The sequence below is a fragment of the Hypanus sabinus genome, chromosome 25 (assembly GCF_030144855.1).
Source record: "Hypanus sabinus isolate sHypSab1 chromosome 25, sHypSab1.hap1, whole genome shotgun sequence".
Taxonomy (NCBI): Eukaryota; Metazoa; Chordata; class Chondrichthyes; order Myliobatiformes; family Dasyatidae; genus Hypanus; species Hypanus sabinus.
In genome coordinates, this window is record NC_082730.1 from 15016826 (window position 1) to 15039922 (window position 23097).

A 23097-nucleotide genomic window follows, 5' to 3' on the forward strand; every position below is an offset into this window, starting at 1 on the left:
ACTGCTTGAAAATAGAGCCGGTTGGGAGAAAAATATGTTTCTCTTTAACTGGTGTTAAACATATTTGACAGGATTAACGTTGATGAAATAATGTATTAGAAACTGAGTATTCCTGATTTTCTTGCGTATGCATCAATCCTGAGCTCAAAGATAAATTCCTGTTTACAAATATTTAAAAATTTAAATATCGCAGTTGAACCTCATGTTCTGAGTCATAAAGTGCTTTTTGTGTCTTAGAATAACTGACCCATCAGCCTGACACATCCAAGTCAACCAAGATGTTCATGTAATTCAGCACCTTCAATTTTATTTATTCCATACCCTCCTCTGCCAGGGATTCCCAACCTAGGATCAAGTTGAGTCGAGTGAAGTCAAGTTTATTGTCATATAACTGTAGAATGCATACCATCAAATGAGACAATGTTTCTCCAAACAAAGGTGTAACATACATAGCACTTAGTAACATATGAAAGTAAGGATGAAATCTACAATTGGATTACACCTAAATAAACAAACAAAGATGCATAAATTAAGTATTAAAAGGAACAGGATAGATTAACCAGTGACACTGACTTTATCGACTCCTTAGTTGCACATGGCATAAAAAGTTTGAAAACCCCTGTTCTAAGCCTTTGTTGCTCATGTATCTGTCAAAATGTCTTTTGGAAGTTGTAAATGTATCCCCTTCTATGGATTGCTATGGCAGATTGTTGCATACACCTGAGACCCTATGTGTATAACATTGCTTCTTAGGTACTTTCCCAACTAAACGGAAGCCTGCACCTGCTTGCTTTACCGTACCCTCCCCTTGTAAAAAGACAGTGCTCATTCACCTTATCGATGCCCCTCATGACTTTATATATCTCTAATAAATGTCCCATCAATATTCTAAGCTTCAGGGCAAAAATCACTATCAATCCAACCTCCATTGTGACTCTAGCCCTCCATCTCTGGAATGTCCACATGATTTTTCTGCTCCACACTTTCCAGTCTCATGTTATCATTCCAGTAACCAGAAGCCCACAACTGCACATGCAAATTGAAGAGTGGTCTCACTAACAGCTTTTCCAGCCATTACATATCATAATAATCTTGTACAGAGTGTCCAAACAAAATAAATGTTCCAAATGACTTCTTCATCATCCTGTCTACCTGTTTCATCACTTTCCGGAAACAATGTCCCTGGAGGACTAGATCACTTTTTTGCAACATTCTCCATAGCTCCCTCCTACTGTTTACTGTACATGTCTTGCACTGGTTTAACTTGCCAAAATGCAAAACCTCCAATTTGAAAAAGCCCACGGCAATCCACTAACTCTTCCCACCAAGCCAATGTTATATTCAATTTGTTTGCTCAGCCTGAACATTTGGGTCGTTACCAAAGGCCTTGCTAAGTTTCAGATAGACACTGACCTTTCCTCATGAATCTGCTCAGTCTGTAATGAGCCCATGTGATTGTCAAACTGCTGGCACTGGGGCATTCACTGCAGGACATCTTCTGGGTCTGTTGAAGATATTCCACAGACCAGATGAGAAAAAAATTTGACATGACATTAGCAACAGTGCAACAATCAATATGGAAACTGGTGTGGGATTTGGGGGAAGTTGACTTTTGTAGGAGAGCTGGTTTTAAGCAGATACAGTGTTTCCTTTATTAGATCCTTCAATGGTGAGTGCAGCGAGATCTGTAGATATTAACTCAGCTTCTCCCCATATGCTGATTGGTAAACACAAGTGTTCATACATACATAATTATACTTTTTGGATTTTTTTAATAATTTATATTTTTTATTGATTTTAATGGCTTTCAGTGACTTGGTAAAGCACCCAATCTAACTGAAGACCCAACTTCCATTGACATGCTTTCTTCCTCTCCCCTCCTATTGGGCAGATATTACTGAAGTCTGAAAGCATGTACTACAAACTTCAAGGACAGCTTTTTTCTCACTGTTATAAAACTACCGGATGGTTTCCCAGTACAGTAAAATGGGCTTTTGATCTTCTAATCTACCTGGGCTTGCACCTTACAAGAACATCCTTTCTTTTTATTTATTGAAAGATTTCGTCCAGAAAAGGCCATTCTGGCCCTTCAAGCCACACTGCCCCTTTAAAATCATGTTGACTATCCAAATTCAGATCTTGCCTTTGCATATTCAGGTAGAACCTGTCTCAGAGAATTGCTTCTGGTAATTTACCCACCACAGATCTTTTGCTCACTAGCCTGGAAAGGGATTAGTTCAGTAATCTGTTGGTTCAGAATTTTGGAAACACACTGAGACATCACTGGGCAGTGATAACGATGACTCCAATCAAATAAAAATCATTACTTGTGAAGAGCTCTGAGGACATGATGAGGGACGATGCTGTTCTCTTTCCAGTCAATGTGCAGTTCAATTACATCAATTGACATTGTTGTAGATTCCTTAGAACTCATTATTATTGCTTTCTTTATCATTTGTTTTTTTCTGTTCTGCTTCAGATCTAAAGGAACAATGATTTTGTTCTCCTTTACAATCATATACAGGAAATGACATTAAGTAATCTTAAATCTGCTTGTATAAATTTGATTTTACCTGTCCATTTTCAGAAGAATTTCTTCCTCAGTTTCGGGTGATTTATGGGCAGATGATAAAGTAAGAGGAGTTGTGGGAAGAGCGATCAGAATCGATTGTCACTATGCTCCAATGTACCGTTCACACACAAAGTATTTCTGCCGCATGCGGAGTCACCAGTGCACATCCTTAGTGAATACAAATGGGCAAACAGAGCAGACTGGAAGAATTACAATCAGAGATAAGATATCCGAAGGAATATTTACTGTTACAATGGAGAATCTTGTCTCTCAAGATACAGGAGTTTACAGATGTGGAATTGCAACTTCTGGCAATACTCCAGTGTTTGATGTGTATCTACAAGTATCTGACGGTAGGTTTCTCATTGATTACCTTTATGTCTCCAGTGAAATGTCTGATGCATATTTGATCCAGTACGTGCCAGGGAAGCATGGATATCCTGAGGCTCCTCAGCAGTGCAGACGCTGTGGGGAGTGGGCAAGGGTCAGGAAACCCCACATGTTGTCCGTCCACTGACTGGCCAACAATTTCCACTGGAAAGCTCAGCACATTTTCCTGCCATCTTATAGCACATGGTCCATATTCCTCAAATCCCTCATTTTCATATCCTTGTCCAAAAGCTTCTTTAATATTGTTATTATATCCCTTTCTACCACCTGGTCTGTCTGTGTGTTCCATGCAGTCAGCACCATCAGTGTAAATAAAACTTGTCTTGCAAACATTTTTTAAACGTTCCCCCTATTGCCTTCAAATGATGCTCACTGTTATTTGATATTTCAACCCTGGGAAAATAATTCTGACCAACTTCCCTACTGTGACTTCTGTAACTTTATAAACCTCCATCAGGCCTCTCCTCAGCCTCCTACACTGAAGCGAAAACAATCCAAGTTTGTCAAACTTCTCCCCATAGCTACAAACTGGGTAACATTTATTTATTTATTTATTTCTACATTTATTTGATTTATTAATTGATTAAGATACAGCGTGGAATAGCTATTTCAAGCCCTGTGAGCCGTGCCTCCCAGTGAACTCCCAGATTTAACCCCAGCCTAATCCTCAGACTATCTACAATGACCAATTTCTAGGACTTTGGACTGTGGGAGGAAACTGGAGCACCTGAAAGAAACCCACATGGACATAGGAAGAGAATACAAACTCCTTACTCACAGAAGCAGGAATTAGCATGGTAAAGGCTTGTGCTAACCATTATGCTACAATGCCACCATGGTGAAATCCTGATGACACCTTTACCCTCTCTAAAAACTTCACATCTTTTCTTTAGTGTTGCAATCAGAATTAGAAATTATTGTATGTTGCAGATGTGCCCTAACCAAAGTCTTATGAAGCTACAAAATGCCTTGTCAGCTTTAGTTTCCAATATGGAAAATGAAGAAGGAAAATGTGCTGAATGATAGCATTACCATTATATCCACTTGTGTTGCCACTTTCAGAGAGCAATGGACTTCAACTCCAAGAACTCTCTGTACATCAATTCTAAAGGGATCCAGATAATAAATTCCAGGTGATGTCAAACACCCCAAATGTATTAGGAGAGTTTGAAACCTCAGGGCCTGTACTTGCAGGAGCTTAGAAGAATGAGCACGGAAAAGCTGGCGGTTGTGGAGAGGATGTTTCCTATACTGTGGACCTCTAGGACCAGAGGGAACAGACTCAGAAACAAAGATAGAAGAGGAGGTATTTATTTAGATAGATAGATAGATAGATAGATAGATAGATACTTTATTCATCCCCAAGGGGAAATTCAACATTTTTCCAGTGTCCCATACACTTATTGTATCAAAACTAATTACATACAGTATTTAACTCAGTATAATTATGATATGCATCTAAAATCACCCTCCCAAAAAGCATTAATAAATAGCTTTTAAAAATTTCTTAAATAGTTTACTAAAGTGCATTGAGTGGTAACTTAAGCTCAGTCCTAACCCCGGCACTTTAACATGTCTTGCCCCTGGTGGTTAAGTTGTAGAGCCGAATGGCATTGGGGAGTAATGATCTCTTCATCCTGTCTGAGCAGCATTGCATTGACAGCAACCTGCCGCTGAAGCTGTTTCTCTGTCTCTGGATGGTGCTGTGCAGAGGATGTTCAGGGTTTTCCATGATTGACCGTAGCCTACTCAGCGCCCTCCTCTCTGTCACCGATGTCATACTCTCCAGTTCTGTGCCCACAACAAAGCCCGCCTTCCTTACCAGCTTATTAAGATGTGAGGCGTCCCTCTTCTTAATGCTGCCTCCCCAGCACGCCACACAAAGAAGAGGGCGCTCTCCACAACTGACCGATAGAACATCTTCAGCATCTCACTACAAACATTGAATGACGCCAGCCTTCTGAGGAAGTACAGTCGACTCTGTGCTTTCCTGCACAGGGCATCTGTGTTGGCAGTCCAGTCTAGCTTCTCGTCTAACTGCACTCCCAGATACTTGTAGGTCTTAATCTACTCCACACATTCTCCATTAATGATCACTGGTTCCATATGAGGCCTAGGTCTCCTAAAGTCCACCACCATCTCCTTGGTCTTGGTGATATTGAGACGCAGGTAGTTTGAGTTTCACCATGTCACAAAGTCCTGCATCAGTTTTCTATACTCTTCCTCCTGACCATTCCTGACACACCCCACTATTTAGCCAGAGGCTGGTGAATCTGTGGAATTCATTGCCACAGGCAGTTGTGCAGACAAAATTGTTGGGTATATTTAAAGCAGAACTTGATAGTTTTCCAGGACACCCACAAATGCTGCCTTTACAAGTCAAGCTTTTGGGTGCCATTCAGACTATCTCCTTCCTGCTGAGAGAGATTGATTTTCACGCAGATACATACTCAATATCATCACTGTTGTCCTGATCTGGAGACCTGCTGTGTTCAGGGATAATGGCAAACACAGCAGTTCAGGCAGATACAAGGATGCAGAGACACAGAGAGGTAGAGGAGCTGCTGACATTCCAGCTGTGTGGGTCCCGGTTGAGATACAGAACTGCTGAAATCTTTAGTGTGTTTTATTTTTGGATGTTTTTTGGTTGTTTTCCACAGAACCCGTGTCTGTTCCGTTTCTTCGATTTTCACCACTAACAAGAGGCTCAAGTTGTGGGAACTATGTGTCAGTGTTCTGCGAGTCTGTCAATGGATCCCTTCCCATTCAGTACTCATGGTACGAAAAGACCCCATCTGGGGATTCAAAGATCTCTGATACCAATAAACTGGATCTACATTGTCATTCCTTAAAATACAATAACTATCTGTATTATTGCAATGTCTCAAATGGGAATGGAACAAAGTCCAGTGAAATGATCAGAATGTCCACCTCCAACAATGTCAGGAACTGCAGATATGTGATTGAAGTCAACAGAATGGGTAAGTGGTGCAGGGTTTGATTCTTTATGATGGTCAAAGGATTACAACTGAATGACTGATGTGTACTGGATATTGTATTGTTGGAACACAATATCCAATACACATGGCCTAGATGGTAAGGGGGTTCCTGCTGCTTTAATACACTCCTGTGCCTGGGACTCGCTGCCTTGATTTGGCCCATACCTGTCCTTTACATTCTGGCCCGAAGTTTAATTCAGTCAGACTATCTCTCCTTCCTCACTCTCATTCTACCAACTGTTTTGGTCTGATGAAAGTTGTTCTTGTTATGGAAGGAAGCTAGCAAAAGATCAGCAGACTGATTTCTGGGATGCCATGAGTGACACAGAACAGAGAAGCAGTTGATTAGGTTTTTAGTTGTTGGTGTTCAGCAGGCTTAAAGATGATCTCAGAGAAATCTGCAATATTTTACCAGGCTGATACAAATGCAGTTAGGACACTTCCAATACCAGGGAATTCTGGGTAGTCAATGGAATCCTACCTCTAAGAGGATCATAACCTTGTCGTTATATTTGGAGTCTTGCATGCTTCAGTAACCTGGAAATGTACGTTGGCTGGAGTGAGGGCTTTTTGCTTTTGCTCTTCCTAGGTTCAACCAACCCCAAATAGGTCAAAGTGCAGAGGCCAGAGTTCGAGCGATCCACCAGTCCTCTAGGTTTGGGGGTTTAGCTCAGGACTAACAAACCTGAGTGGTAAATCAAAATTGTTACGGAAAAAGGATGAAGAATCCTTCTACATCAGTGAATGATGGTATTGCTCAGTCTCCATCTGGGACTTGCATGACTGTCAGCAGTGTAGACCAAGAGGAATCTACTGACATGATGAAGGAAGCCCTGAACACCGCCAGAGATAGAAAACCTTCATTGCTGCCCAAAATGCCAGTGGTGTAATGGGCATCATGTAAGTATGCATGACTGCTTAGAAATTAGCTGAAGGGTGAGACATTTAATACTGGGTTTAGGAAACATTTCTTCTCCCAGAATGCGTTAAACTTGCATTTAAGAAAGACTGACGTACTCTTTTCAGAACTACAGAGATCAAGAGATATGTGAAATAAAAAATCTTGCCTTTTCATTTGAAAAGCCACCTTTATTATCCTATTGGACAAAATGTGTATTTGAACCATTATCTCCCTGTATACTCAAGTACAGCTATGGCCACCTCTGCAGAGGGTGATTCAGCCTAGAAAGAGATCTCCCCATGCTGGCTGAGTCCATCTCCCTGGCTGGATCTTTCTCTAATTGGATAAAATTCCAAGTCATTTAACTTCTCCAGCTGCATCTCCACACCATCAGTTTCTGAATATGGGAAAGAATCCAAGGTATCAGTAAATGTAATTGGGTGCACAGTAGAACAACAATTAGCGATCTATGATTGGGGTCCGATTCCCACCATTGTTTGCAAGTTGTTTGTACGTTCTCCCATTGACTGCATATTTTTACTCCGGTCGCCGTGCTTTCCTCCTGCATTCCAAAGACACACAGGTTAGTATTCGTTATTCACAGGCAACCTTTTTTTTGTCACTGGAAGCATGGAACACTTGCAGGCTGCCCCCAGCACTTATTCTGTGCTGGTCATTGTAAATAATGCATTTCACTGTTTGATCTGATGTACATGTGATGAAAAAAGTCATCTTTAATATTTTAATGTGCATTAAGTGCTGATCACCTTTGGCCCACCATGCTCAGATACCTATTGGTCTAACAATTGCGCTCTTTTATTCGTCTAAATACAAAGCAGATGAAATTGAATTTTATTTCCTTTTAACAGGGCAAATTCATTTCTGTGAAAATACTGTGACAGAATCAATGACAACTGCACAAGGGAAAAAAGCAACTTCATCTCAAATGTAAAGTATAAGGTTCTCTCCACCAGTGGTTTCACCTTAATTAGTTTCAAATAGAGCCAGCTATGAAAGAAATGTTTCTCTTTAACTGGTGTTAAACATATTCGACATGATTAACGTCGATGAAATGATGTCTTGGAAACTGAGTATTCCTGATTTTCTTGTATATGCGTCAAGCCTGAGATCAAAGATAGATTTCTTTTTCCAAACACTTAATTTTTTTTATTTTAAAATCTTTTTTATTAATTATTATTGAAGAGCAACAAAAAAAGATGCATTAAGTCAATATGTCACTATGTGAAATGATGAATTAAATTAGCAAATAACTGATTAACAAAGCAAAGCAATATATCAATAATAAGAAAAAAATAAAGTGTTGAGAATATTTTTTGCAAGCGTAAGGAAGGGAAAAAAAAACCCTTCAATCTTAAAAAAACCCTACTAACTGAAAAAAAAAACCCAAAAAAATACCATTGCGAGTACAACCTCATTGCTATACATCATACATGCTTCCATAAAAATACCATCAATCCACCAACTCAAATCATTTTAAATAAAAATCAGAAGGAAGCCATATTAATTAACTCAAATCAGAGGATAGTAGCGGGTGAATGAAACCCAAATTTTCCCAAAGTCAAATCAAAAGTTCAACTTCTGATTTTCTCCAAACCAAGACATAACATCACCTGAGAAAACCATTGTATCAAATTAGGAGCAGAAGCATTTTTCCATTTCAGCAAAATAGCCCTTCTGCCCAATAATTTAACAAATGCAATTACACATTGGTCTGATGGAGAAATACCATGAATATATTGAGGGATTATACCAAATAAAACTGTCAATTTATTAGGTTGTAAATTAATTTTTAAAACGTTAGAAATTGTAGAGAAAATGGACTTCCAAAAATGTTTCAATACAGAACAAAACATATGTGTCATTGTGGCTGTCTCGGTTTTACAGCTATCACACTGACTATCAACATTAGGAAACATTTTAGACATTCTTTCCTTTGTTAAATAGTAACGATGTACAATTTTAAATTGAATTAAAGAGTGACTGGCACAGATTGAAGAAGAGTTAACCAACTTCAAAATCCGCAACCAATCTTCTATTATCAAGGACATGTTAAGCTCCCTCTCCCAACCTTGCTTAATCTTAAGTGAAGGGTAATTGTGCTGTTGAAACAATAAATTATAATTTTTCCCAATAAAAACCACTGAAGGATTAATTTTTAAAATAATATCCAACAGGTCAGAATCCTGTATATATGGGAAATTACTCAAATATTCCTGTAAGAAGTGTCTGACTTGAAGATATTGCAGGAAATGTGAATACGAGAGAGAGTATTTAGTTACTAATTTCTCAAAAGATATCAATTGGCCATCTTGGAACAATCCGTGAAGGAATAAACTCCTTTATTCCTTCAAAGAAGAAAGGCAGGATCACTTAATGAAGGTTTAAATAAATAATTTTGATAAATCAAACTGAAAAGTTTAAATTTTTTGAGATTAAAAAAATTACGAAACTGGAACCAAATTCGTAATGACTGCTTAATCACAGTATATAAATTTAAATTAATAATTTAGAGAACTACTTATTAAGCTCCTAATAATGAGGTTAAGTGAAACTGTTTCAGAGCATTCAATTCCAAATCAGCCCAAGGTGGTCATTCATTTTTATCAGCCCAATATAACCAAAAACACATATAACATATATTTACATTCTTAAATTAGGCACACCAAGACCTCCATTTTTTTGATTTTTTGTAAATGATATTTACCAATTCTTGGTCTTTTATTATTCCAAACAAAAGATGAAATAATAGAGTCAACCTGATTGAAAAACTTCTTAGTTAAAAAATAGGGTATTTTGAAATACAAATAAAAATTTTGGTAAAATCATCATTTTAACTGCATGAATTCAGCCAACTAACAAAAGTATAAGTGGATTCCAGCTACAAAATAATTGTTTCATAAAATCCACTAAAGGAACCAAATTACCTTTATAAATATATTTATGATTTTTAGTAATAATGAAACCTAAATATTTAAATGAGTCTGTAACTCTAAAAGGAATATCATCAGAAAGAAACAGAATCATTTAGGGGAAATAATTCACTTTTATGAAGGTTTAGTTTATATACCAAAAACTTTCCAAAGTCGTCTAATAGTTTCAATAAACCAAGAATGGATTCTTCGATAAAAATCTAAGCAATTGTCAGCATAAAGGGTGATTTTGTGAACAGTCGCATTTATGAGAATTCCGTGAATATCTTTAGCTTCACGAAGTGCAATAGCCAAGGGTTCCAGCACTAATTTAAATAACAAAGGACTTAACGGACATCCTTGTCTCGTACCCTGTGAAAGCTGAGAAAAAGTAGATCTGCAATTATTAGTAATAACAGTAGCAACAGGGCTTTTATATATCATACTGATCCACTTATTAAAATTAATACCAAAGCAGAATTTCTCTAAAATATTAAATGTATTTCCATTCAACTCTGTCAAATGCCTTTTCAGCATTGAGAGAGACAACACATTGGGGAGACTTAGAAAAGGATGAATATAGAACACTTAACAATGTCCAAACATTAGAGAAGGAATTACAGCCTTTTATAAAACCTGTTTTCTCTTGAGAGAGAATTGTAGTTATAAAATTCTCCAGCTGATTAGCCATTATTTTTGAAAGAATTTTAGCATTCACATTTAATAATGAAATAGGTCTATATGAAGCACAATCAGAAGGGTCTATGTCTTTCTTAAGAATTAAAAAAATAATAGAAGCTACCTAAAATGTAGGAGGTCACTCTCTCCTATCAAAAAAGCATCTTTAAGCATTTCCAACATATATGAAGAGAGCAATTTTTCAATTTTTTTAAAATAAAATCCTACAGAATAGTCATCCAGTCCAGGAGCATTACCAGATTGCATTGAAAAAAATAGCTTTCTGAATTTCATTTTCAGTAGTAGGAGCATCAAGAGTTTGTTGATCTTCAACAGAACTTCGAGGAAAATCGACCTTTTGTGAAAAGGCATTCATTTTAGAAGAATCAACTGGAAACTGTGATTTATAAAATTCAATATGAAATTCTTGAAAAATTTTATTAATATCTTCATAATTAAATGCTAAAATACCATCCTCCTTATGAATTTTTAAAACTTGTCTTTTAGCTCTAGTTGCTTTTAATTGAGATGCTAATAGCTTATTATTTTTATCTCCGAACACATAAAATTGACTTTTCAATTTAAGCAAATTTCTTTCAATAGGATGTTAATAATAAATGATATTGTGTTTGGAGTTCAACTCTTTAAATAAATCAATGTTAGGAGAGATTGCATAAATATTATCCAAGTCTTTAATTTGTTTGGAAATCTTATCTAAGCCAGTTTTTGTCTGTTTCTTAAGCTTAGCTGAATAGGAGCTCATATGATGTGCAAACGTGCTTTAAATGTATCCCATATAATCAATTTTGACACATCTCCAGTATTATTAAAAAGTAAAGAATCTTTTATCTGTGTCTCTATAAATGTGACGAAGTCCAAACTTTGCAATAAATTTTCTGGAAAACATCAAGGCAAATTTGTAATAACGACTTCATTGAATTCAAAAGCTAAGGCATATGATCTGAGAGACCTACAGCATATTCACATTTCTGGATTTTGGACAAAAATCGAGAATCAACTATAAAGTAATCGATTCAGGAATATTTTTTGTGAACATGTGAAAAAAAAGAATAATCTCTATCATTATGGTGTCAATGTCTCCAAATTTCAACCAGGCCAAAATCAATTGAAAAAGAGTTAATAAGTGATGCAGCACGACTTGGAAACCGCTGATTGGTTGAACTCTTGTCAATGAAAGGATTTAAACAACAGTTGAAATCACTACCCATTAACAACATATATTAATTTAAATCGGGCAATAAAGCAAATACATTTTTGAAAAAAGAAGGATCATCTACATTAGGTCCATATAGGTTAACCAGAACAAGTTTTCTATTACAAATTTTTCCTTTAACAATTAAAAATCTACCAGTAATATCTGACACAATGTCTTCTTGGATGAATTAAGTATTAGATTTAATAAAAATAGATACTCCCTTTGTTTTATTTTGACAAGTAGCATCAAATTGAAGTCCCTTCCACATTTTAAAAAATCTGTTTTGATCGCCCATTTTGATATGCGTTTCTTGAGCAAAAATTATATTGGGTTGGAATCAATTAATGATTTTAAAAGTCTTCTTTCGCTTAGTAGGATGATTCCAACCACATATGTTCCAACTTATAATGTTTATCTGTTTAGTTACCATAAAACAATTATTTTATTTAACACATAAATACATGCATACCAGCGCGAGCTAATCAAAAGTGGTGGTGGCAAGTATAGCCATATATAAAACATGCATGCTCCGGAACTCTGTAATGGAAAAAAAAAATACAAAAAAGAAAACTAAAATTTGTTTTACAGTTAATCCTATAACTCAAAACTAACTCCAATCCTCCCACCACCCCAAAATCCCGAAATTTGGCAAAAAAATCTGAAATGCATACCCATAGTGTAAAAAAGAGAGAGACTCCACCAGCTGCCCATTTTATAATAATGATTTTAAAAGCTTTCCTTAATTCCTCCCCCAGTTACAAAAAAAAAATACGGCCCTAAAATAGAAAAGCCCTGCAAAGATAAAACGTATTTTGCTAAATATAAAAAGCCAAACACTACAGAACAACACACCACTATATCAAGTCATGTTAACTGTTTCTTCTGCCCACTTACAGGCCTTGCTTCTAACTGATAAATATGCAATTTAAATATCAATTTACTTTGATGCCTTCCATTGCTTTATATAGTACTATTGTGCTGGTACAATGGACACTGGTGAGGCTGAGTAATCATTAAAACATGGAACAGATTCCTAGCACAAATGGCTAATACAAGAGGGCACAATTTTACGGTGATTAGGGAAAAGTATAGGGATCTCAGAGATGTGTTCTTTTTAATAGACCAGTGTATACGTGGAAAGATCTGCCATGGGTAGTCATCGAGGCAGACACAGTAAGGACATTTAAGAGACTCCTAGATAGGCTCATAATGAAAGACAAATGCAATACTCTACAGGACGGAAGCATTAGATTAACCCTGAAGTAGATTGAAAGGTCAGCAGAACCTCATGGGTCAAAGGGCCTGTACTGTGCAGTATTGTTCTACAATATCTAGCTCCCCACATTCAGCATAAAAATTCAGAGAAAATTTTTTTTATACTTAATCCTTAAAAACAATCTGTGGAATGCAGAAACAATCTCCAAAAACACCAAAACAATAAAATTAAACAAAGAGAAAAATGCCTATGTAATCCCTAATGAAGAAAAATCAGCACCATTTTCCATTTAACTTACACGCCTAATTAAAAATTGTTTTTAGAAAAAACTAAATATCTATCTACTAAGCACTCGCAACTATGTGTATATAAGAAAAAGTCCTTATGAACTATGAAAACTATCACTTAATTAATGAAAATAAAGGAGGATAAAAACAAATAATCAAACAATCTGTCCATTGTGTTAATTCGCTCAGTAGACCAAACAGATTTTGGAAAAGTCATTCATCATTCACATCAAAAAGTTAACATCTTCTTTAAATGGTCGAGAGATCAAAGGACATCTTAAGCAAATCAGAAATCTTCAAAGCTTAACTTCTTTCCGAAATATCAATTATTCAGCAGACCTAAAACCACTCAAACCTCAGCTACAACTGAAAGATAGTTAACATAGTCCAGTACCTCTTTGGGGTCCAGAAAAACACATGGAGTCAAATCTTTTGGAGATAATTTTAATCAGGCTGGATATTGAAGTGATAGGAATAATCCCTTATCATTGGCTATCTACATGGTTGGAATGAATTAAGACCACAGGTCCATAACTTTCCATGGATAATCCTCATAAAAACGAATCTCAGAACCTTTAAATTTAAAAATTCTGTGCTTCCTTGCATATTTTATGATTTGATCTTCAACTCTGAAATGAAGGAAGCAGACCAAAACTGACCTTGGTTTATTCAGAGTCCACGATTCCAAAGTGATAATTCTATGCGCTCTTTCGATATCAGGAGGTTGAGGTAAAATATCCGGAAACAGAGATTGAAACAAGTTAGCAAAATAGCTCAATAAATCTCCACTCTCAGATCCTTCCTTCCGTCCAACAATCCAAATATTTTTCTGATGAGATCTTGCTTCCAAATCAATAATCTTATGTTGAGATTTTTCCAAGTGAGCTGAAATATCCACTATTTGACGCTTCGCATCTTTAAGTTCAAAGTTCAGGGTATTAGTATTTTCTAGCACAAGTTGAAAACTCACTCATAATGACTTCATCACAGAAGAGGTAACATCAAGTTTTCCTGTGTTGTTGTCTATTTTCTTGTTGAGAACCATCTGCCCAAGCTGCGTATCCTCTGATTTTTTTTCCCTTTCCATGCTGGATTCAGGAATCTGCTTTCCACTTCTTAAATATTGTGGCATAGTAACATCTATTCCACTCTAAGATCTGACAAATAAAAGTATGAAATTCAAAGTTTAAACTGGGGAAAAGGAAGAATTAATAGGAGCCACACAAAACTGTGTGTCACTCCATTATACAGTAGGCAGAGTCTCCCTATATCAAGTGAGACAATGTTTCTCCAAACCAGGATGAATATGCTTGTGTAAATTTTGTTTTACTTGTCCATTTTCAGAGGAGTTTTTCCTGCAGTTTCACGTGCTTTATGGGCAGAAGATAAAGTAAGAGGAGTTGTGGGAAGAATGGTCACTATTGATTGTCACTATGCACCAATGTACCGTTCACACATCAAGTGTTTGTGCCGCATGCGGAGTTACCAATGCGCATCATCAGTGAATACAAATGGGACAAATGAGCTTTATGGAAGAATGACAATCAGAGATAACACAGCCCAAGGAATATTTACTATTACTATGGAGAATCTTGTCCCTCAAGATACAGGAGTTTACAGATGTGGAATTGCAACATCTGGCAAGACTCTGGTGTTTGATGTGCAGCTACAAGTATCTGACGGTAGGTTTCTCATTGATTACCTTTATGTCTCCAGTGAAACGTCTGATCCATATTTGCTTTCGGAAGTGTCAGGGAAGCATGGATATCCAAAGGCTCCTCAGCAGTGCAGAGCCCTGCGGGGAGTGGGCAAGGGTGGGAAACCCCACATGTTGTCCGTCCACTGACTGGCCAACAATTTCCAGTGGGAGGATCAGCACATTTTCCTGCCTCTGAACTGTATGAATTGCCACCATGATTTCATGTTCTCTGGCCCCGAGCATCTTATTTTCACTATGCATGCATGTTCCCTATTTACCTCTATCCTCCACCAGAAAGGCTTCAAAGATCTCTGCTTCTGTCTCGACACCAGAGCCACCCAGTTCCTCTCCACCACCACGCTCCTCCATCTTGCGGAACTTGTTGTCACTCTCAATAATTTCTCCTTTGGCTCCTCCCATTTCCTTCAGACAAAAGCTATGGGTACTTGCATGGGACCCAGCTATGCCTGCCCTTTTGTTGGCAGCATGGAACAATTTGCGTTCCGAGCCTACACTGGTCACATTTCCTACGCTACGTCGAAGACTGCATTGACTGCATTGGTGCTGCTTCCTGCCCCCATGCTGAGCTAATCGACTGCATCAACTTTGACTCCAGATTTCCAGGTCAATTTTCGACACCTCTCTCCCCTTTCTTGAACAGTCTGTCTCTATCTCTGGAGACAGTTTATCTCTGATGATTGCTACAAACCCCATGACTTATGCAGCTACCTGGACTATACCTCTTCCCACCCTGTTACTTGTAAAAATGCCAAACCCCTTCTCTCAATTTCTCTGTCTCTACCGCATCTGCTCTCAGGATGAGGCTTTTCACTCCAGAAGTATAGAGATGTCCTCCTTCTTGAAAGAAAGGGGCTTCCCTTCCTTCACTATTAAATCTGACGCTACTGCATCTCTTCCATTTCACACACATTTGCCCTCACCCTGTGCTCCCACCACACCACCAGGGCTAGGGTTCCTCTTGTTCTCCCCTACCACCCCGTAAAGCTCCGCATCCAGCATATATTTCTCTGAAATTTCCACCATCTCCATTGGGATCCCATCACCAAGTACTTCTTTCCCTCCCCCCCACTTTCTGCTTTCTACAGGGATCGCTTCCTACACAACTCCCATGTCCATTCACACCTCCCCAATGACTCCCTCCTGACATTTATCCTTGCAAGCGGACAATTGCTACACCTGCCTGTACACCTCCTCCCTCGCTATCATTTAGGATCCAAAACTGTCCTTCCAAGTGAAGCAACACTTCATCTGTGAGTCTGTTGGGGTCATCTATTGTATCCAGCACTCCCGGTGTTACCTCTTGTATATCAGTGAGGCCCAGCGTAGAACGGAAGCCCACTTTGCCGAGCACATACACTCCATCCCCCAGAAAAAGCAGGACCTCCCAGTGGCCACGCATTTTAGTTCCACTTTCCAAACCTATTCCAACCTGTGAGTCCCTGGCTTCTTCTATTGCTGTGATGAGGCCACACTCAGGTTGGAGGAGCTACACCTTATGTTCCATTTGTGTAGCTTCCAACCTGATGGCATGAACATTGATTTCTCAAATTTCCAGTGATGTTCTCCCCCTTCTCTATTGCCCATTCCCATTTCCCTCTCTCACACTTTCTTGCCTGACCATCACTTCCCTCTGGTGCTCCTCCCCGTTTTTCTTCCTCCATGGCCTTCTATCCTCCCCTATTAGATTCTGCTTTCTCCAGCCCTGTATCTCTTTCACCAATCAACTTCCCAGCTCTTTACTTTACCTCTCCCCTCCCTCCTGGTTTTGCCTGTCTCTTTATGTTTCCCCCTACTGGTTTCAACTATCACCTTGTGCTTCTCCCTCCACTCGCCCAACCTTCAAACTCTGACTACTCACCTTTTTTTCTCCTGTCCGGCTGAAAGGTCTGAGCCTGAAATGTCAACTGTATTCTTTTCCATAGGTGTACCCTGGTCTGCTGAGTTCCTCCAGCAATTTGCCTGGGTTCCTTAGATCAATGCAATCATTGTAGCAAAAGTGCTTGTCTCACAAATTCACATTAAACTGTCCTCATCTCACCTTCGAATAATGCTTGCATTAATTTTTTTGAACACCACTGGTGCCTGTGTCCTTGTAGCTGTGAGAGATTGTACCATGATTTTCACACTGACACATCATATCCTCAGTGTCATTGCTGCTGTTCTGATCTGGACTCCTGCTGTGGTTTGGAATAATGGCAGACGTGGCCACTCAGGCATCTGGGATTGATGTGGAGTTCAGATGCCCACCTATTGATTTCAATATGTTCACTGATTCTTTCCCACAGAACCGGTGTCTGTTCCTGTGCTTCAATTTCTCCCTACTGCAAATATTGTGTGCGTTGGGGGCTCTGTGACAGTGTCCTGTGAGTCTGTCCAGGGATCCCTTCCCATTCAATACACATGGTATGAAAACATCTCATCCGTGGATTCAAAGATCACTGAAAACAGTAAACTGGATCTATGTTGTCAATCCTTCAATCACCAGCACCTTCAATATTACTGCACAGCCTCGAATACTTGTGGAGCAAAGTCTAGTGAAATAGTGAATGTGTCCACCTACACCAGAGGAGGCAATTGCAGTCTTGTGATTCAATTCAATGGCACTGGTAAGTGGTGGAGGCTGTGAATCATCAGGGAGATTGATTGAGTATCATGTACTGCTTTCAAGATTCAAGATTGCTTAATGTCGTTTCCAATATGCAAGTGTAAGGACAACAAAATAATAGTTACTTTGGATCTAATACATCCCAACAAAAAATAACAATAAGATATGGAACACAATCATTAATAAACACGACACATATAAATACATAAAATTGTTTATATACATTAGTTGTATGTAAGTAAAGAGCTGCTAGGCACAATAGTGTTTCTACTTAAGGTGCCTGACATGAAATGATAAAGTGGTGATGGTGGGGGTTGTGGAGGGGTGAATTACTGAATGGGAGTGTTCACCTGTTACGTTTGTTAAGCTGCATTGTGACAAGTCTTGCAGGGAATAACATGCGATGTCTGGTAGCTGAGAAGTGAGTCCCTCACCAGAGAGCTTTCTGTCTGTAGCCTGCTCTTGCCATGCATGGCGGCTGGTGTAAATTGCTGAAGCTTCGAGTTGCTGACTGAAATTTTCTCATCCTTGAGAACCAGCAAATACACAAACTCACACCTTCTGGCTTTATAATCAGTTTCCAGTAGTTGTTTCATGGAAAATAGAGAGAATTATACAGGCTAAAGAAGGAATGGAAGTCACACACAATTGGTGTAAGAAGCGAACTCAAGAAAACAAGCAGGCTGTTTGGTGTCTCAAGACTACTCCACTATTCAATATAATCTTGGCTGATCTATACCAGGCTGTCTTTGCTCTTCTGTGTCATTTTCCTACAGTACTCCATTCCCTGATCTATATCAAAAAATATCTACTGTACTTTCTGTTTAAGTATCCCCACTGATCCAACCTCCACACCCATCCAGGTGTAGGACTGCTAGGATTGTGAATTTAAATCTAAATTTAAATTACCTGATCCTTACCTTGTTACAGTGCCTCTTCAATTGAGATACTCTAACAATTGAAATTTGTTTTCCCACAGAAGACAGAGGGTCTCAGTAGATAGTGTATTCTGCTAGGAGATAGTGACCGGGGATATTAAACAATTACCTCACAAATGTTGATCTCAATCCTCTGATTAATGTAGGCCTGTCCTTTTCAGGGACGAGCTTATTGTGAGCATTTCTGTGCCTATTATCTAAGATAAGATGTGTTGGCATTGGAGATAGTTAAAAGGAGGTTCACAAGAACAATTCAGGAATGAAAAGATTATGATATGAGCAGCAATTGAAGGCTCAGGACTTGTACTCACTGGAATTTAGAAGGATATGGGGAGATCTGATTGAAACTGATTGAATGTTGAAAGGCCTGGACACAGTGGATGTGAAGAGGATGTTTCCATTGGTGGGAGAGTCAAAGACTAGAGGGCACAGCCTCAAAAGAGAGTGATGTCCATTTGGAACAGTGATGAGGAGGAATTTCTTTAGCCAGAGGGTGATGAGACTGGAATTTGTTGCAGCTGTTAGTGGTGGAGGTCAGATCACGAGATACCTTTATGGCAGTGGTTGATAAGTTCTTGATTAGTCAGGACATGAAAGGTTATGGGGAGAAGGCAAGAAAACTAGGTTGAAAGGGAAATGGATCAGCTGTGCTAAAATGGTGGAGTAGACATGATGGGACTAGCTCAAGCTGGCTAGTGTGGATGAGTTGAGATGAAGGGTGAGTTCCCATACTGTATAATTCTATGGTGTTCAATGATATTTGCAATCCCACTATTACAACAGGAACAGAAGAGATTCTGTAGATGCTGGAGAACAAGAACAACATATACAAAATGCTGGAGGAACTCATCAGCTCAGGCAGCATCTATGCAAAGAACTAAACAGTCAACTTTTCCTGCCAAGATCCTTCATCAGAACGTTCTTGGTCTGAAACGGTGACAGTTTATTCTTTCCATAGATGCAGCCTGAACTATTGAGTTCCTCCAGCATTTTACATTATACACGGAGATGTTTTTTCATTGTGAACAGAAGCATTATCCTGTTGTATCAACAACTGTACTTGGTCCAATATCTCCACTTTCTTTCAGTGCAGAGCTGTGTACGTCTTTCTGGTGTGTGTTGCAACCCCAGCAACAGATCTCCCAGACCTGGAAGATGTCAATTGCCTGGCTGGAACTTTTATTTCTGCTTGCTTAGGATTATGGTTTGCAAACCATCCAAATCAAGCCTTATAACTTCCATAGCAACACTGGTGTTAAAATACTCACAGGAAACAGAAATTACTCATCTCCATGTAACCAATCAGCCTTTTACTCAAACCATGAGTTTCCACCTGCCAATCGTGTACTCTTGCTTGACTGCACTCGGAAAACACGCGAGACTGAATTTTTCTTTCCTTGCCTCAACAGGACATGAATATTCATGTGAAACATTTACAACAGCATCAACGGCAAGGTAAATCACTTGATCCAGTTCTGCTGAAAGGTACTGTACAATGTTCTCATTGCTAGTGCCAGGATTGGCCCCGCTCTCATGTGAGAGATAATTCAGGGAAAAATTAAAATTTTTATTTACTTGTACAAAATTCCTGTGAGAATATTGTTTTCAATTACACAACCAATGCTCGAAGACATGTTTTAATCCCAGGAGTCCAAGATAAATTAACCTCTCTAAATATTCTGTAATAAGTTCGACATGAAAGTTAATATATGTTTTCACTTTGGAAGTAGATTATTGGAATGGATAATGGAAAACCAAAGGAGATAACTTCATTCAACTCCACTTGCCGTATCATTGATTGGCGTATGCAATAAATTGACTCATTTTAAAGGACACTTCATCTTATGTACTCAATATTTTTAGCTTCTTTATTTATTATTATTATCTCTTCTTTTACACTTTGCACAGTTTGTTGTTTATTGCGCATTGGTTGAACACTCTAGTTGAGTGGTTTTCCTTTGATTCTGTTGTCGTTATTAATCTATAAATTTATTGAGTATGCCCACAAGAAAATGAATCTCAGAGTTGTATATGGTGACAAATATGTATTTTGATAATAAATCCACTTTGAATTTTAAGCTCAGGATTCACAACCTGCTGTTGTGTAACAGATTCATATGGTCCCAGAGTCATACAACACAGACAAAGATTATGTGGATTTCCATTGCACATCCATCTACAGTATATTGCAAATGCCTTCGGCACCTTCAATTCTTATATGGATTCAGATGGCATGATCTTCACAGAGTCCTGGTCACAACATTGAGGCTGTCTGGGATTGCTTGGACAGAAAGAAGACAAAGTCTGCAAAAGAAGGGTGGCAATTTCTCCAAGACCCCTGGAAAAACTTAACAGCTGATCTTCAAATAAAATTACATGACAGGATACCTGAAAGAATTGAAGTAGTTTTAAAGGCAAAGTGTGGTGCCACCAAATTTTGATCTGGTTTAGTTTATTGCTGCTTGATGCACATTACAGTATTTTTTAATATTTAAAAATTCTTCATTTCATTACTTTTGAAAGCATCGTCACTGTACAGAATTCTTCTACATGCACCTAAGTCTTTTGCACAGTAATTTATCTAATCTCTATCTTCCAGCACAAGGTCAAAAGCCTCCTATGGAGATGTGGCTTGAGATCTCATTCAGGCACTTCACAAACACTGACTGTGTCTCTGTTTCCACCATTGTCTTGCTGAAAACAATCCCTTCAAATCCCTTCTAAATCTATGTCATCTTGTTTTATTCATCTCTGAGAATGGGCAAGTTTGCTGTCGCCTATCCAACCTGTACATCTCATGATTTTATATCCCTGGTGAAAAGGATTTTGGAGAATTACAGAGGATCGTGATCAGCTGGGTATTTGGGCTGAGGAATAGCAAATGGAGTTCATTTCAGAATTGTCTGAAGTCTTGTATTTTCAAAAGTCAAATCAAGTAAGACTTTCAAAGTGATTGGTTGGGCCCTGGGAAGTATTAAAGAACAATGGGATCTTGGAATTCAGGTACATGGCTCCTTGAAAGTGGAGTCACTGTACTGAAGAAGGTTTCTGGTATCAGTCAGAGTAGAGAAGTTGGTACTCTGCTAAAAAAAGAATTGTTATTCAACTGGATGAAGTGCAGAAGAAATTTCAAAGATTAAAGTAAATTTATTATCAAGGTAAAGTTATTATACGACCCTGAGATTCATATTCTAGTTGACATACTCAGTAATTCCTACAACCATAATAGTATCAGTGAATGAATGCTTTGTAAGATATTGCCATTGCCTCGAGAAAATTAGGTTTTATTTCAACTGATAATGTTTTTCTCCCTTCTCCAATCTGCCATTCAGTCAACATTATTTACTCCTCTGGCTCTGCTTATTGACCTCGCTCCACTCCAGTAAGCTTACAAAGGAAACAGGAGGTAAATATCTCAAACACAAAGCCATCTAATTTCTGTATCTAATCAGTTCTGTTACTCTTCCCCTTTGCTCAGTTCCATGATGTGGAAGGTGGGTCGTTGGCTGCTCTTTGCCCTCCTGATGATCAGCATTATTTCAGTCACATAGTTCACAAGAAAACTAAGGTAGGTTTATGGAAAACAATAGAATTTGCATTCAAATATACTGATTATTTGAGGAAAGACATTTAAACACACTGATGTTTTCTTATCCAATGGTCAATGCAAAGCTACTTGCAGATGATATTGACACAATGTATGTGTACAGAATGCTTGATGTGAATATAATTGAATTCAAGCTCCAGCAGAGTTCCCAGTGTCGATGATTCTGATGATTTGACCATTTCCTTTTGCAGAGACAGGATAAATCAGATCCTCCTAGACAGGTCTATAAGGTAAAGTGAAGGCTTCTGGATCACACAGATTGTGCCGGAATTTTGGACCAAGATCAAATATTCATACTACTTCAGAATTAGTGCAAATTTAACATTTGTGGAGAATTAACCTCTCATCATTCATTTTCAACTTCATGAAGCTGAAGAAATAATGTTACCATTGACTTTCTTTAACCATTTCCAAAATGTCACCCCCATTGCTCTAAATCATATGGCACCTTTTCACAATTAATTTTTTTTTCATTGCACAAGCAACAATTTTTAACCCTATCATGGCTGTGAGCTGCTTAAGATCATTTTACTCCATTAAATGCTGTTCTATGGACTCAAATGCCTGAGGTTGTTGTTGTATGTTTCAATAACTAATAAATAATCAGTTAATATTCTTATGAACAAATTGTTGATGTTAATAGTTAATTTACCCTTTGATTTAGTTGAGAATGATATTCAAACATAATGAACAGATCACATTTAGGCTCCTGGATTTTCTTGATGGAATCAAGAACATGGGGCCATAAACACAGGACCAGGATAAAGCCATTCAGCCTGTAAAGTTTGCTTCGGCATTCTATCATAGCTGATTTATTATCCCAGTAAATCCTATTCTGCCTTCTCCCTGTAAGCTTTAATGCCCTCACTAATGAAGAACCTCTCCGCCTTTGCTTTAAATATACACAATAACTTGGTCTTCTCAGCCATCTGTGGTAATGAATTCCACAGATTCACCACCCCCTGGCGAAGGATATTCCTCCTCATTTCTGTTCTAAAGGGATGTCCCTTCATTCTGAGACTGTCCTCTGGCCCTTGG

General features: G+C 38.3%; 1 protein-coding gene across 1 annotated transcript in view; it reads left to right on the top strand.

Moving 5' to 3' along the window:
• The window catches only part of LOC132381036 (uncharacterized), a 41882-nt gene extending 19348 nt beyond the window's left edge, over positions 1–22534 (top strand). Inside the window, exons 11-18 of the mRNA XM_059950148.1 lie at positions 2588–2925; positions 5623–5943; positions 7732–7810; positions 14534–14871; positions 17195–17515; positions 19862–19907; positions 21931–22020; positions 22251–22534. Of these exons, the coding sequence (XP_059806131.1) occupies positions 2588–2925; positions 5623–5943; positions 7732–7810; positions 14534–14871; positions 17195–17515; positions 19862–19907; positions 21931–22003 (1516 nt within the window). The 3' untranslated portion in view covers positions 22004–22020; positions 22251–22534. The remainder of the gene's footprint in view (positions 1–2587; positions 2926–5622; positions 5944–7731; positions 7811–14533; positions 14872–17194; positions 17516–19861; positions 19908–21930; positions 22021–22250) is intronic.
• The last annotated feature ends 563 nt before the right edge of the window (positions 22535–23097 follow it).